The sequence below is a fragment of the Sciurus carolinensis genome, chromosome 1 (genome assembly GCF_902686445.1).
Source record: "Sciurus carolinensis chromosome 1, mSciCar1.2, whole genome shotgun sequence".
In the NCBI taxonomy this organism is placed as follows: domain Eukaryota; kingdom Metazoa; phylum Chordata; class Mammalia; order Rodentia; family Sciuridae; genus Sciurus; species Sciurus carolinensis.
Window position 1 is genome coordinate 99,582,732 of NC_062213.1, and position 15,237 is coordinate 99,597,968.

The following is a 15,237-nucleotide window of genomic DNA, read 5'->3' on the forward strand; positions in this document are numbered from 1 at the left end:
ACCATGAAGCAACTATCCCAAACACAGTGGTGTGAGCTTTCTCATTCTCACAGCTCCTCAGAGTCATTTGCAAGTTCTATTTCCTTCTTTTTAGTCTACACAATTCCCTCTAGTCTCCCTGAAACCGCACCCCCCATCTCTGTGATCTATTTCCCTCTTTATCTCATTCTATCTTCTTCTCTGTCTTAATCTGTTGCACATAAGCACAACCTCACTTTTTAATCTTGTTCTCAGAAATATACTATTTTTCAAACTATCTCATAGGATAACCAGATTGAACTTAACCTCCAAATATTTAAAGATTTCTTTAGATAGGTCTCAATTCAAATCACCTGATTACCAAAGTTCCAAATATGTCTCAGTTGAAGTCAGTTCATGTATTTGCTTTATTTAACAGTAATATGTTATGGGACCCACAGTTCTAGTGTCCTTCAACTTTTGAAAGTTTGTGCCTCAGTGCTCCCATAGAGAGGAAGGGGCAGGGACAGTCCAGATGTATGGCCATCACTGAGTTGCCACTGCTCTCCTTCTTAGGGATTCTTTTGGTGTTCTCTTTCTTGAGGCTGTTCTTCTTGTTCCAGACACTTCACCTCTTCTTCTAAATCTCTATCTTTTTGAAGGTAGGAATTTACTTTCTTCCTATAATCTGAAGTCAAAGAAATTTCTAAATTCCACTTTTTCTTTCTTTGCAGTTCTTTATGAATTGTTATACAGAGAACAGTGTTCACCAAAAATATTATTCCCACTGAGAGGTAGAAAAGGATGTTAAACCAGACAGGAGTTGATGACTGAAGTCCTGAAACAGAAAGAGAAAAGATACTATTTAGAAACCAAAGGGGTCTGAGTGAGTTATGTGTGGAAGAAAAAAATGACTGAGGCCTGGAACATCTATCTCCAGTACAGGCACTGATAAGTTCAGGGGGAAGGAAGGAACTGGAGGAACCCTGTCAGTGGACTTACTTTTTAATTTCAGAGACAACTGCTATCTCTGTGCCATTTAATGCTTGAAAATTAACTTTTCCCCCAAAGAGTCTTTGTTCTGAAGCTCACAATCCCTCTACCTCGGTTTAATAAACACTTGGACAGGTAGTTTTGTGCAGTGGAAAACAACACTCTTTCATAAATCCACCATGTGAGTTCCTTGATTCAAAAACTATACTCCAAGCTGGGCGTGGTGGCACATGCCTGCAATCAAAGCAACTCAGGTGGGCTCAGGAAAGAGGATCTCAGGTTTGAGGCTAGTCTGGGCAACCTAGAAAGACCCTGTCTCAAAACACAGCACAACACAACAAAACAAAACAAAGCAAAAAACAAAAGTGTTGGGGTTGTAGCTCAGTGGTAGTGCACCCCCAGGTTCAATCCACAAAAATAAATTTTAAAAACCATACCTAGTGTCTTTATATCCCCAGACCTATGACAGTACACAGGAGGAACTCAATATATTGTTGATGAGGGATAGAGAAAGGGAGGGCAGAAAAGGGAAGGACGGAGGTGAGTGAGAGGGGGAGGGAGGGCAACAGAAGATGATGAAGGAAAGAAATGGAAGAAGGAAAGAAAAAAGAAAGAAAAGAAAATGTAATGAAATTTGTGAGGAGAATAGTGAAGTTCTGAATCAAGAATGGAAAGGCCCACCCCATGGGCTTTTTCCTCCTTCTGACTGGGTCATAAAAACCCTTGAATAAGCCTCATTCCCATGAGAGAAAAGGGAGCCCCTTCTCCTGTGTCAATATCTTTCCATCATTCTCACTTACCAAGCACTTGAAGCTCCAACTCAGGGCTGCGCTTAAGTATGTTTCCATCTTCTGTGACTGCCTCACACCAGTATAAGCCAGAATCTTCTCTTCTAGCAGTTAATATCTGGTACTCTGAGGATGTGTTCCTGTCGCTCAGAGTCTTGCTGCCCATGTAGAAGGAGAAGTAAAGCTGCAAGTCAGCCCTCTCTGGGAGAAGCTTTGTTTCACAGCTCAGGGTGACCAGTTCCCCCTCTAGGAGGGGGAATGATGAGGATGCTGTCAGCACAGGAACTGAAAATAGCTCTAAAGAGAAGGTTGGTGGGGGACAAGGATGTCTGCTTCAGCATCAAGGTTCTTTTCACAAAAGACATACCCTCCAACTCCTTGAGAAACTTGTCCCAAGAGAATGCATCCATAAGGCATATTTTTTTCCATTTCTAGCAGAGAGGCATTCTGGGGTTTTCTAATATACATAATTAGAGTTGCCAGCTTGCTCACATCTTGTTGAGAATATTCTACACAGTTCATACTTCCCTGAATGGTCATCTTATTTATAATATAACCACACTCTTTTGGCAATGGTCTATCCAGGTTGATACTAACTCACTCACATGACAGTTTAGTGAATTGTACTTGTGTTTCTGACTCAAAAGAAAATATGGAACAATAATTTCTTTCCTACAGGAGTGGACTATTTTTTTTTCAGACAGAAGGAAAGATTATTGCTGATCATGAATACTAAAAGACCATGTGCAAACTAGAACAGAGGAAGCTGTTTCATTTACAGATGTTTAGAGAGAAATGGGGCAGAAGGGCCACAATGCCCCTGAGAGATAGATGGCAAGTTAACCAATACCTAATGTCTTCCTCTTCCATTTCTGTGAAGCATTCATGAGATCCATTGCATTATTTTCTAATAATTCCCTTAGCTACTTTGAGTGAACTAAAATAAAATTAATGAAATGAATCTTTATTATGCCCTGACTTTGACATTAACTCCTGCAGTTATTGATGGGGCACTGTGATATACTGGAAAGAGCAATGAACTGGGACCTTGAGAGCTCAGTTCTTGTCCTAACCATGCTACTGGTCCTTGGGTGGCCTTCAGTAATGCAGTTTACCTCTCTAGAACTCAGTTTTTTCACTTACAAATTTAAGTGAGACTTTTAGATGATTTTAATGGTCTCTTTGGTCCTTACAACTATACTGCTGTAACTATTTAGATACAGTACCTTTCACAGTGACAGATACTCCTGCTGATGTGTAGCGATGTCTTCCCATGCCTGAGCAGTGATAGATGCCATTGTGACTCATGTTCGTTTTCTGAATGGTAAGTTCAGAATTCCAAGGAGAAAACTTAAAGGTTTTGCCATTTTGGTAGAAAAGCACATTGTATATCAGCTTATTCTTCCATGCATGACACCTCAGAGTCAGAGGCTTTCCTTCGGTGAAGACTCTGCTAGAGGTCTGGAGTAGCAGCCAATCTGAAAAATGTGGATCCCAAATATATGCATATAGTGAAGGAGATACAAGGCCAAATCTTCGCCCTGGGAACCTATCATTTTCTCTTTGCAACATTACAACTTCAGACCTCTGCTAAATCTGAGACTTATGTCTCATTCCTCAAACATCTATAGCTTTGGCAGAAAGAAAGGTAACATTTACCAGAAGTTGTACATAAAGCCCTTTCTTATCTTCCCTTTCCAGATCTGAAATTGACAAAACGGCTTATTCTATGTAGTAGGCAGAATTCTAAGATGACACCTCTGCACATAACCAAAAAATGCGTCCTTTACTTTTTTCCTTCCCCGAGGACAGTTGGTTTGGCTCAATAAAGATGAAATTCTTAGGGTCAAAGGAGGAAAGACAATAGGACTTTCCACCCTCTAGAACTTATCTAAGAATAGAAGGCAGGTGTTTCAATGCTATATGTAGCATGATTATTACAGTCATGGATCCTGCCATACTGTTTCTAAATATATCACACTCTTCCTGTCTTTTTCTGTCCCCAACTAAGAAGTGCTGAATGACTGCACTACCCAAACACACATCTTTGCTTTATATATGCAGAGCATAGTAGGAGATTTTGATACACCTCCATCAGAAACTGTCAAAACACTAGTAATAATAGAAAATGCTTGAATGACACAATTAATAGACTTGATTTTGTGGAATTCTGTACCTAAGAGAAGATTCATATACTTTTCAAACACATGCAACAGTTTAAAAATTGAGCATGTGCTAAGCCAACAAGCAATTTTCAACAAATATCAAGGAATTGATCCTACATTTTACACAAAATCTGACCAAAATGCCATACAGTTGGAAATCAATAAAGAAGTTACCCTCCAAAATCTTCTAAATAATTTAGAAGTAACAAAAAGAAAGAAATCACAGTAGAAAAATTTTAAATTCTAACCTTATATGACATTGAGAACACTTCACCAAAAATTTGTGGGATGAAGTTTTTAGCAGACATATTCTACTAATTTTCCTACTCAAACACCATTCCCCCACTTTGATGACCTTGGAGTAGAAAAAGGACATTCATTCCAAGCCACATGGTTAGGACCTGGGTCCACCAACCAGCTGTATTTTCTTGATCTCAGTGTCCACACATTAAACTGAAGTGACTGACCATCAATGTAACTGTAATTGAATCTTCCACTGTTGAATAATTGTGCTAAAACATTTTCTAAAAAGGCAGAAGGAACAATAGCCCAAAAACTTGGTGTATTGTACGGTATTAAAATTAAGAACATTTGTTCACTAAACAAACAAAAAAAGAGAGTGAAAAGGCAAGCCACAGAGTGGTAGAAGATTAATTACAACACTTGAAAGATTCAAATCCATAATATATAAAGAACTACATAAGGCAATAAGAAAAAATAGACAAAATAAAAATTGGCAAAAGACCTGATCAGGTACTTTACAAAAGCGAATATTCAAATAAGTAAAAACGTGAAAAAATAGTCAATATATAGTCATCAGGGAAATACAAATTAAAACCATAGTGTGATGTTATTATACATTCACCAGGATGGCAAAATTTTTTAGAAATATATAGAAAACTCCTAATGCCAATGAAGACAGAGGAACAAAACTTCTCATACTCTCAAAGTCAAAAATTGGTATAAGGACTCTAAAAACCTCTTTAGCAGTATATCTACTAAAATTGAATATGTGCATATTTTGTGACCGGCAAATAAACTATTAGGCATTTTCCAACAGATACATATACTATTTGCACTAAAAGACGTGTAAAAAAAAGTCCACATTAGTACTATATGTAAAAGGCCCAAAATGGAAACAACCCAAGAATCTATCAGTACTAGAAAAATATATGAGTAATAAGAACTGTGAACTTCAACTTCACAACATGTGTGAATTTCACAGTTATGTTGAGAAGCCAGACACAAAAGAGTATATTCTGTACAATAATGTAGCCATTTATGTGAAGTTCAAAAACAGGTAAAAACTATGGTGTTAGAAGTCAGTGTTGGGGAATAGTGACTAGAAAAGGGCAAGAAGAAGTTTCTTTGGTTCTGGAAATGTTTTCTGTTTCTTGTTCTGGGCAGCATTTACATGGGTGAACATTCATTGAAAGGTATACTTAGGTCCTGTGTACCAACAGAAGCCCAGTAGGGCCAAGCTGTGAGTAGGGTTTGCTATATGTGAATATTCTTCATACAAAGAAAGAAAATAGGCTTTTTTTTTTTTTTGGTCACTTGATTCAGGAGAAACTTCTTCTGCTTGAACTACACACAATCTCCTGCAATCTCCTGTCAAAATGTCTCTGTCAGCACCCTAGCTTCTCCCCTCATATCTGCATCCTAAGAACTTATTCCCTTATTAGGATTCTTAAGGGACACAAGAACACCTAGCTTTCCCTAGACATTCTTTTTTTTTTTTTTTTTTTTTTTTTTGCGGTACTGGGGATTGAACCCAGGGCCTTGTGCTTGCAAGGCAAAGCACTATCAACTGAGTTATCTCCCCAGCCCACCCTAGACATTCTTAATACTTCCTTAACTAAATCATATTTCCTCTGAAAACAACTGAGTCTACATAAATGTAATTCTGCCTCCAGCATGTATTACCTTTGGCATTATCAATTACATAGAAGTTTGAGTTTATTGCTTTTGATTTAATTAAATAATACATTTGAGTGTTTTGTTCTGAGTAATGAAACATTTTTCCCAAAAGAACACTATAGTCTCCATCTCTAGGAAATAGAAATTAGTTATAGATGGAAAAGGGTGGCAGGTTTATTTTCCTGCTTCTATACATTAAAGTCTCATGTAATTCCATGACTAGAATATTATTGTAGAACTACACTTTGAAATGGGCCACAGACTATATGTATAAGATAAGATGCTTATTACAGTATGTTTATAGAAGTAGAAGAATGGAAAAACCTTAGTACTAATAGGTAGAATGGTTAAATTAATCATATTACAGTCATATAGCAGACATATAAAAGACATCTTTATTGATATAAATAGACCTCCTTTTTAAGTGACAAAAGATATAAGACAATACATAGAGTATTCTAACAATCACAGTTTTTAATTTTAAGTTTAGATATAGGGCTGAGGGTGTATCTCAATGGTACACTGACTAGCATGTGCAAGGTCCTGGGTTCAATCCCTAGTACCATATAAAAAAAGTTTATATATATTAGTAGTTTTGCTTTAGTGGAAGGTGACTGTGGGACTAGGATTTTGGGGTGGGAGGGAGGTTTTTCACTGTTCATCATTATACATTTGTCTGAACTATTATTATTTACTATGTGCTGGCATAAATTTCAACCAATGATAAAATCTTAAAGAGTCTGAATTTTTCTCTGGACACCCTACTCACAGGTGGCCCCATTGGATAGCTGTTGGTGCATAGGATCTTGATGTGATGCTTCAAATATATTTGACTTAATTTCACTGGGTAAGTAAGCATTTAGAGCTGAGACTTTTTTAGGGGGGAGTACCAGGGTTTGAACTCAGCAGCACTCGACCACCAAGCCACATCCCCAGCCCTATTTTGTATTTTAATTTTTAGAGACAGGGTCTCACTGAGTTGCTCAGCACCTCACTTTTGCTGAGGATGGCTTTGAACTCCTGCCTCAGCCTCCCAAGACGCTGGGATTACAGGCATTCGACACTGCACCTGGCTTAGAGGTCAGACTTTTACTTAAATAAAGACACACACACACACACACACACACACACACACACACAGCATCCACAGAGGAGAAAACACAGAGGAAGACCTGTGATTTCCATCCCTCCTGTTCCATGCCACACTTACCTCTGTGGATGTCCAGCTGTACAGGGTCACTTGGCATTGAGAGACTTGTCTGGCACCTGTATTCACCACTATCATTGATACTTGCTGCAGTGATGCTGTACCTGGAGGTTGAGGTCTGAATGGCTGTACCATTGAGAAACCACTGTGTGGAGTTGTCCCCAGACTGTTGAGGCCCCTCACATAATAAGGTGACTTTTTCATCTTGGAACACACTTACCCACGGAGGCTGCAAAGTGATCACTGCCTTTGTGGGGTCTGTTTGGGGATAAAACCAAAACAAAGCAAAAAATGGAGTAAAAGGAAGGGCTCTGAGTGATTGGTGAGGTTTTGTGGATAGCACAAGGAAAAACTGCGTATTTAGATTGTCAGAAAAACAGACAAGCAGGAACCCACAAAAGCCAAACTTTAAGAACGTCCAGACCCTGCTGGAGAGAGCTTTTTTTTTAATTGTTAAATCCTAATCTGGTTGTTAGAGATTTTGGGTTCCTGAGGATGGAATTACTGATTTAGGTCTCCCTAGTTCTCCTAATGAAGCAAGTTTCTAAACTAGTGCAAACTGACTGGAGTCAGTTTCCTTGTCCTCAGTGCTATACTGTTTCTGAGGGTAAAGCACAAAACTTCATCCACATCTGCTTTGGAAATGGAGACTGGAAAGGCTCCCTTTGAAGCTTTCAGTGCCCGCTTGGCTCTCTCTCGGAGAAGAAACTGAGTTAGCTTTCCTGTAACACGGATTGCTTAGAGGGATGTTGGAAAACCCAGAATAGTTGAATCTGTGTTTTTGCAATTCTGGGCCATTCCGGTTCTTTTAAGTCCATATAGGCATTTAGTGCCACAGTTAGGGCTCATTCAGAAAACCTTAGAAAGAAACCTTACAAATCAAGGTCTTATTCATATTACACTCTGAATATCAGGGATTTTACACCATTTGTAACTCTTTCTTCTGTCTATTCTCTCTTCTTTAGGTTAATGGGACTCATCCTTTGGAAGAAGGAAAGTGGCATTAGAAGAGAATCTGAGTTAGAGGTCACTTACCCACTCGCCCACCAACTGGAACTGCAAGAAACCAGAGAATAGAGACATCAGTTGGTTAGTGGGAGATGATGAGATAGAAGAATTGAAGAGACAGAATTGATGTAAATTGGGGGGGTGGGGGCGGCAATTTAGGTCTCTTGAGATTCTCTATATCCATTGTTCCAAAAATCAAGTACCAGCAGAACTGATGATTATTGAAGAAGCTTTATTTTGATATGGGGTTTCCAGTCTAAATGTATCTCAGGGTCCCCCTTCCCACCTTTTTGATATAATAAGCACCAATAAAACATCAAAGCACATATAAAGTTATCTTCATATACTCATGAGTTCTCACCTAATCTATCCAAGGAAGACAAAACATGTTGTTTCAAAGCCAGAACCCACACGCTTCTAGCCACCCTCTCTAAACCCAACTTACCCCAAAGGAGCAGAGCTGTCAAGAGCCACATATCACCTCCAAGCTGGTGTCAGCAGTAAAATCTGTAACATGCCAAACATTGAAGAGGCTCTACTGGGGGATTTGGAGTCAAGATTAGAAAAGAGGAAGGAAATTGCCTTTCATCATGGTCACTTTCATCATGACCATTTTCTGGTAAATACGTCCCTAATTCTTGAAGCATGCATTCCCCATTCTCAAGTTCCTTAGTCCATTTCTCTCAGTGTGAAGTTCTGGTTTTGGGGTTAGGAACTCTCAGAATCCAGGGCCAGGGCTAAAGTTTCAATAACAGTTCATTCTGATTATTCTCCCTCTGTTTCTTAGGATTAAACTATGGAAAAACTCCACTTTCATAAATGGTTCAAGGCCTCGCTAATTTTGATCATTTGAACCCAGAAGATCCTATGTCAACTTTCATGAAGCATTCAAAGAGTCACTCATCTTCAAGGGTTCCCCAAACACAAAGCCAGCTTTTGCTCCTCTGGGGAGTACAGGAAGGATTAATGTTCCATTTTAACAAAAAACATAAAATGCCATCTTCTGAAAGTCATTATGAGTTTGTACTGTTTCTCTTAGCAAAATTCAAAGAAATTAAATGTTTAATGTAAACATTGTAGCAAAGACAAATAACTCCTCTCTATAGCCCTTAGGAAATATCCCTAAGAAGGGAGCTTTAGAGTAGATATAGAAAACTCTGTGCCTCCAAAGTGAGTTGGTTCCTGAGGCAGGTTTGTAAAGATATAAAGAAGTTTTTAGGCATTCTGTCAACAGAGAAAGGGAGATAAAAAGAAACTAGAATGAGCTGATAAATGCAAAAGGACTTGGGTAGCAATCTCACTGGCAGGGAATAAAAAATAATGACAAGTAATGTTATAGATTTAATTTCAGCCTCGATTTCTTTTCCCTGAGTCTACACTATCTTCATAGCCTCATGAGAGGCTGAGGTACCTCTCTGACTCTTGATTGAGCTCATCTGTGTGACTTTCACTAGACTGAAATGAGGATGGAAACAACATTGTGCTATTAGCTTAGAACCAGAAAAAAATTTTTTGTTGTTTTTATTTTTGTTTTGGTACTAAGGATTGAACTCAGGGGCACTTTACCACTGAGTTACATCCCAGACTTTTTTTATATTTTATTTTGAGACAGAGTCTCAATAAGTTGCTCAAACTTGGAATCCTACTGCCTCAGTTTCTGGGATCACAACCAAGTGCCACTATACTGGGCAAGAACTGGAAGTTCTAAGGAAGCTTCACACATTATCTCTCACTCCCTTGTGCTTCTGGAATTGTCATGATGAGAACATTCTCTGGCTAGCCACCCATAGTGTAAAGTGAGCTGTCCTAGCCATTGTAGCCTAAAGTAGAGATGCCCCAGTTACTCTGCAAACTTGCAAGTGAGAAATAAATGCTCACTGTTGTATGCCACTGAGATTTAAGATTATTACAGTTGACACAGGACCACCACCTAGGATTAAACCCTAAATTTTAATCTGGCTAAAGCTTGTTTGTTTTTTGTTTTGTTTTGTTTTTGTTTTTCTTGGTTTTAAGCTGCCTGTCTGGAAGGCCCCACTACCCTAACATTAGTCAATCCCAAGGAGTTGTTTTAAACCCAAGCAATTATTTTGTTTTAAGGACCAAGCACAGCACAAATTCAGATTAGCAAACACATTAAATCATCCCATTATGGGGATAAGAAATTAAAATTGTATATCTTCAATTGAATCAGAGAAAGAGATCAAGGGGGACTCTCCAATGAAAGGTTAGTTCTTCATCAAAACAATATTAAGACCCCTAGATAAAGAGCCACTGACAGTACCCATCCCATGCTGTGGGAGCTTTCCTTGCTTGCTTCTAGTAAGTCTGCTACCAAATTCTCACCCTCCATTGTCTGAATACTTCATTCTTTGGAGACATGAGACAAGAACCCTCCAATGCACATGTGGCCCTGTGTTACATAGTGATAGCTGACTGACAAAAGTGGAAAACAAGGAAGACCTGAGAGGAACTCAAGATGTTCCGAGTGAGATGAGAGAAGCCTCAGAACAATGAAATTTACCTTCAAAGACATTCATAACTCTTACACTATTTTGTGTCCAAAGTTTTCCACTATGTAGATGTACCATAATTTCTTTCACCAACATTTCTTCATGGACATAGAGCATATTTCCAACTTTTTTGTTATGACCAGCTCTGTAACACCTTTAAACATCTGACTTATTATTTCCTTAGGACACATATCTAGAATCAGCACTGCTCAGTCAAAAAAAGTATAAATTTTTTCTTTGGATAAATGCTGTCAGATTATCATTATTATCATCATCTTTGCATATTTGTAGAGTACATACTATATGTCAGGCACTCATGCTTTATATTTTTTCTCACTAAACCTCACAATAACCTGAGTAGACACTATTATCTCCATTTTACAAATTAGAAAACTAGTCAATGATAAGTGCAGTAAGTCATCCAAAGTTAGAAAAACAGAAGCAGGATTCAAAACCAGGGAATTTGTTTTATTTTACATTCTCACCAATAGTGCCAAACCCATTCCTTGAAATTCTAACTGCTACTTTGAAAAAAAAAAAAAAAGTGAAATAAGGTTGTGGCACAGAAAGGGGAATTTGGGCAGAACCAAGTGGGGAATTGAGGAGACAGAGCTGAGAATCCAGAGAGACCAAAGTAGCTTGAGTTCACAGACCGAAGAACTGGAAGGAGAACAGTCACACAGAATTCCAGAGATCTATAGAGGGCCTCCCTCAAGTATTCAGCAATGTAGGGATCACTGTCCGTGTGTGAGAAAGCTACCTCAGATTTGGGAAAGAACCACCTAAAACAATTAGATAGAACAGTACCCAGCACTCACGGAGACCTGGAAATAGTCCCCATTTCCAACAGCTGGAAAGGAAAACCTCATAATTCATGAGGCATGTGATAGAGTACACAGAAGGATCTTAACTCAATTAAAACAGGGAAGATACAAAAAGACCAAAATAGAACTTCTAGAGATGAAAACCAATATGCTGGGATTAAGAGCAGATTAGGCTGATGAAAAAATTAGAGAACATGAAGACATAACAAACAAAACTATTCAAAATAAAACAGAATTAAAAAGATTATGAAAAGAACATCAGTGAGGGGAAGAACAACTTCTATTGGCCTTGAGGTAGGATGGAAGAAATAAAGATAAATAGAAAGGAGACAAAAGGGAAGAAAAAAGAGACTATATGTGTAAATCCAAAAGCTCCATGATCAGACTTTTTTCCCAGACCTGTTTTTTCCTCCAGGTCAATCACTCCCAAATTCTTGAAAAATCCACAAATCTTAGAGTTACTATAAATTCACTTGTGAAAATTGCAGTTTGATTAAAGTGTATGTGTACTGTTAGCCTATATAATGTATTCTCAGATTAGATGAAACAAAGGTGATGTATTTTAACATAGGCACATTACACACATTATCTATATAGAGGAAATAATGTCAAACTGAAGATCCTGGGGAGGACCAGACCACCATGAATGTCTTGTGACCCATGACCAAAGAATTAAGTGCACCCAGCTGACAGCATTCCCCATATCTTCCACGCCATTTCTCACAAAGTCTCCTTTAAGAGAGCCTGAGAATCCCAAAATGCTGCTACCTGTGAAGATATCCTGCCCTCTGCTCTGAGCATGCGTATCTTCTTTACCTTCTACTTTCTAATAAAGCTCTTCCTCTTTGCTAAAACCTGACGCATTTTAAATTATTTTCTGTGATGTGTCAAGAATCTGGAAGGTCTGAGTAAAGGTCTCCTCTACACTTACAGAGACCTCCTTGAACCCCCATATGGTGACAGTATAATATATATAATTGGAGTTCCTAAAAAAGAGGGGTAGTATACAGAAAAAGTATTGGAGGAAATAAAGGTGTAAAATTTCCAAACTTGATGAAAACTATTTTAGGAGACCAGAACATGCCACTCTTATATATGCCTTTTTTTTTTACATAAAAATTATTTTGAAAAACAGCACAAAATTTCTGAAAACAAAGTAGAAGTTACCATTGTAAAAGGGAAATTTATATCTAACATTAATTTTATTTATTTATTTATTCATTTTTGGTACCACCTCGCTAAGTTGGTTCAGGCCTTGCTAAATTGCTGAGGCTAACTTTGACTTGCAATCCTCCTGCTTCAGGCTCACTAGGATTACAGGCATGCACCATTGTGCCTGGAAAATATAGGGATTTCTATTTTGCTAAATTATAGTGAGACTTTTAGTTCCTCCCCCCAAATCTGTTGTTATAAAACAGACTCATAGTACTCTTAATTTTAATTGCCCTGACTACTAATGAAGTTGAACAATTTTTCCTATATTTATTCACTAGCTGTGTAGTTTTTTCAATGAAATATGTCTTTACCTTTTATCTGCTCAATTTGTGCACTTTTGCCTTTTTCATACTGATTTGTAGCAGTTTTAAAATTTAAGTCTAGATACAAACCCTGTGGACTATTTGCACTGAAATTATTTTTTCTGATTTGTAACTTTTGTTTTCACTTTCTTATGTTATCTTTTCATATACAATAAGTTCTTAGTTTTGATGTAGCCAAATTTATCAATCTTTTATTTTATGGATAGTATTTTTGTCTTGCTTAAAAAATCCTTGTCAAAGTATTTTCTCCTAAAAGTTTCAAAGTTTTTATTTTTCACTTAAGTCTCAAATCTGTCTGTAAATTATATCTATATATGGTGGTAAGGCAGGATTCCAATTTCTTTTCTTTTCATATACACAACCAATTGTCTCAGCACCATTTAAAGTACTTAATTAGAAATTCTGATAAGATCTATCATAATGTAATTATATATATCATATACAATTTGTGTGTGTATATATGTATGTATAAATGTATATATGTATGTATATATGTATATATATGTATGTATATATGTATATATACATATATGTGTGTATGCATGTGTATTTATATATATATATACATGTATAAACATGTATATGTATATAATTCTGACTATAGTCTATGCTATTTCACTAGCAATTTGCTTATCCCTGTCCTAATACTACATCATCTTAATACTACATCTTTTTAACACATCTTCAGATATGGTCATGTATGTCTCCCTAACTTATTCATCTTTAGGATGTCATGGTTATTCTTGGATTTTTGCTCATTAATGTGCCTATTTGTATCAACTCATCAAATTTCTTGATATTTGTTAGGATTTAGATCAGAATTACATTTAATATGTAAATTAATTTGGAGACAGCTTGTATCTTTATGTAATTGAGTCTCACAAACTATAAACCTGGATATATATAAACCATATATCTAATTATTTTACTTTCCTTAATAACTTTCCATAAGTTGCATATTTTTATTCATATATGTCTTACACAGATCTTGAGGCATTTCTTCCTAAAAGTGTGTATGTGTATAAAGGCATTTTGGGGATTCTATTTCCAGACCACCAAAACAAAGCAAATATTACAATAAAGTGAGTCACATGAATTTGTTTGGTTTCCCAGTGCTTATGAAACTTATGTTCACACTGTAAATAGTCCATTAAATATGTAACAGCATTATGACTGAAAATTATGACTGGAAAACAGTATATATCTTAATTTTAAAATACTGTATTGCTAAAAAATGCTGATGATCATCTGAACCTTCAGTGAATCACAAGTTTTTTGCTCGTGGAGGGTCTTGTTTCATTGTTGATGTTTGCTCACAGATCAGGGTGGTGGTTGTTGAAGACTAAAATGATCACTGCAATTTCTTAAAATAATTGAATACATTTTGCTGCATTGACAGGCTCTTCCTTTTACAAAGATTTCTCTGTAGCATGTGATACTCTTTGATCGAACTTTCAAAACTGAAGTCAACTCCTCCATTACTTTATTAACTACCTTTATGTAATATTCTAAATCTTTTAGTGTCATTTGAACAATGTTCACAGCATTTTCACCAGGAGTTAATTGTACCTCCAGAAACCACTCCCTTTGCTTATCCATAAAGAAGAAACTCTTCACCCATTCAAGTTTTAATGTGAGATTGCAGCAATTCAGTCATATTATCAGGTTCCATTTCTAATTTTAGTTCTTTTGTTATTCCTAATACATCTTCAGTTACTTCCTCCAGTGAAATCTCAAATCTCTCAAAATCATCCATAAGGATTGGAATCACCTTCTTCTAAACTTCTGTTAATGTTGGTATTTTGACCTCCTCTCATGAATTAAAGATATTCTTAATGGCATCTAGAATGATAAATTCTTTCCAGAGGGCTTTTCAATTACTTTGCTCAGGTCCATCAAAGGAATCACTATCTATGGCAGCTACAGCCTTACAGAATGTATTTATTAAATAATAAAATCCTTGATCCACGGGCTGCAGAATGGATATTGTATTAGTATGCATGAAAACAAAATTAAACTCAAATCTGTGTATCTCCATTAGAACTCTTGGGTGACCAAGTCCATTGTCAATAAGTAATAATATTTTGAAAGGACTCTTTTTTTTCTGAATAGTAGGTCTCATTCAAGCTTTGTGGGACCATTTACAGAGGACAGGCAGAGTAGATTCAGTTTAATTTTTAAGGGCCACAAGATTTCTATAATGGTAAATGAGCATTGGCTTTGACTTAAAGTTAACAGATGCCTTAGCCCCTAACAAGTCAGCTGTCCTTTGTAGCTTTAAAGCCAGACATGGAGTTCTCCTCTCTAACTAGAAAGTACTAGATAG

At 37.0% G+C, this 15,237-nt stretch overlaps 1 protein-coding gene across 3 annotated transcripts in view; it reads right to left on the reverse strand.

The window, feature by feature from the left end:
- Positions 1-368: 368 nt before the first annotated feature.
- The window catches only part of Fcgr1a (Fc gamma receptor Ia), a 41,966-nt gene continuing 27,097 nt past the window's right edge, over positions 369-15,237 (reverse strand). Inside the window, exons 2-7 of one of the 3 annotated variants that reach the window (XM_047543361.1) lie at positions 8,485-8,546; positions 8,067-8,087; positions 7,035-7,289; positions 2,966-3,217; positions 1,752-2,036; positions 369-796 (exon numbers count right to left, since the gene is read on the reverse strand). In XM_047543361.1, the coding sequence (XP_047399317.1) occupies positions 531-796; positions 1,752-2,036; positions 2,966-3,217; positions 7,035-7,289; positions 8,067-8,087; positions 8,485-8,515 (1,110 nt within the window). In that variant the 5' untranslated portion in view covers positions 8,516-8,546 and the 3' untranslated portion in view covers positions 369-530. Of the gene's footprint in view, positions 797-1,751; positions 2,037-2,965; positions 3,218-7,034; positions 7,290-8,066; positions 8,088-8,484; positions 8,578-15,237 lie in introns of all 3 variants that reach the window. The other 2 variants (XM_047543381.1, XM_047543372.1) reach the window with 2 other exon arrangements.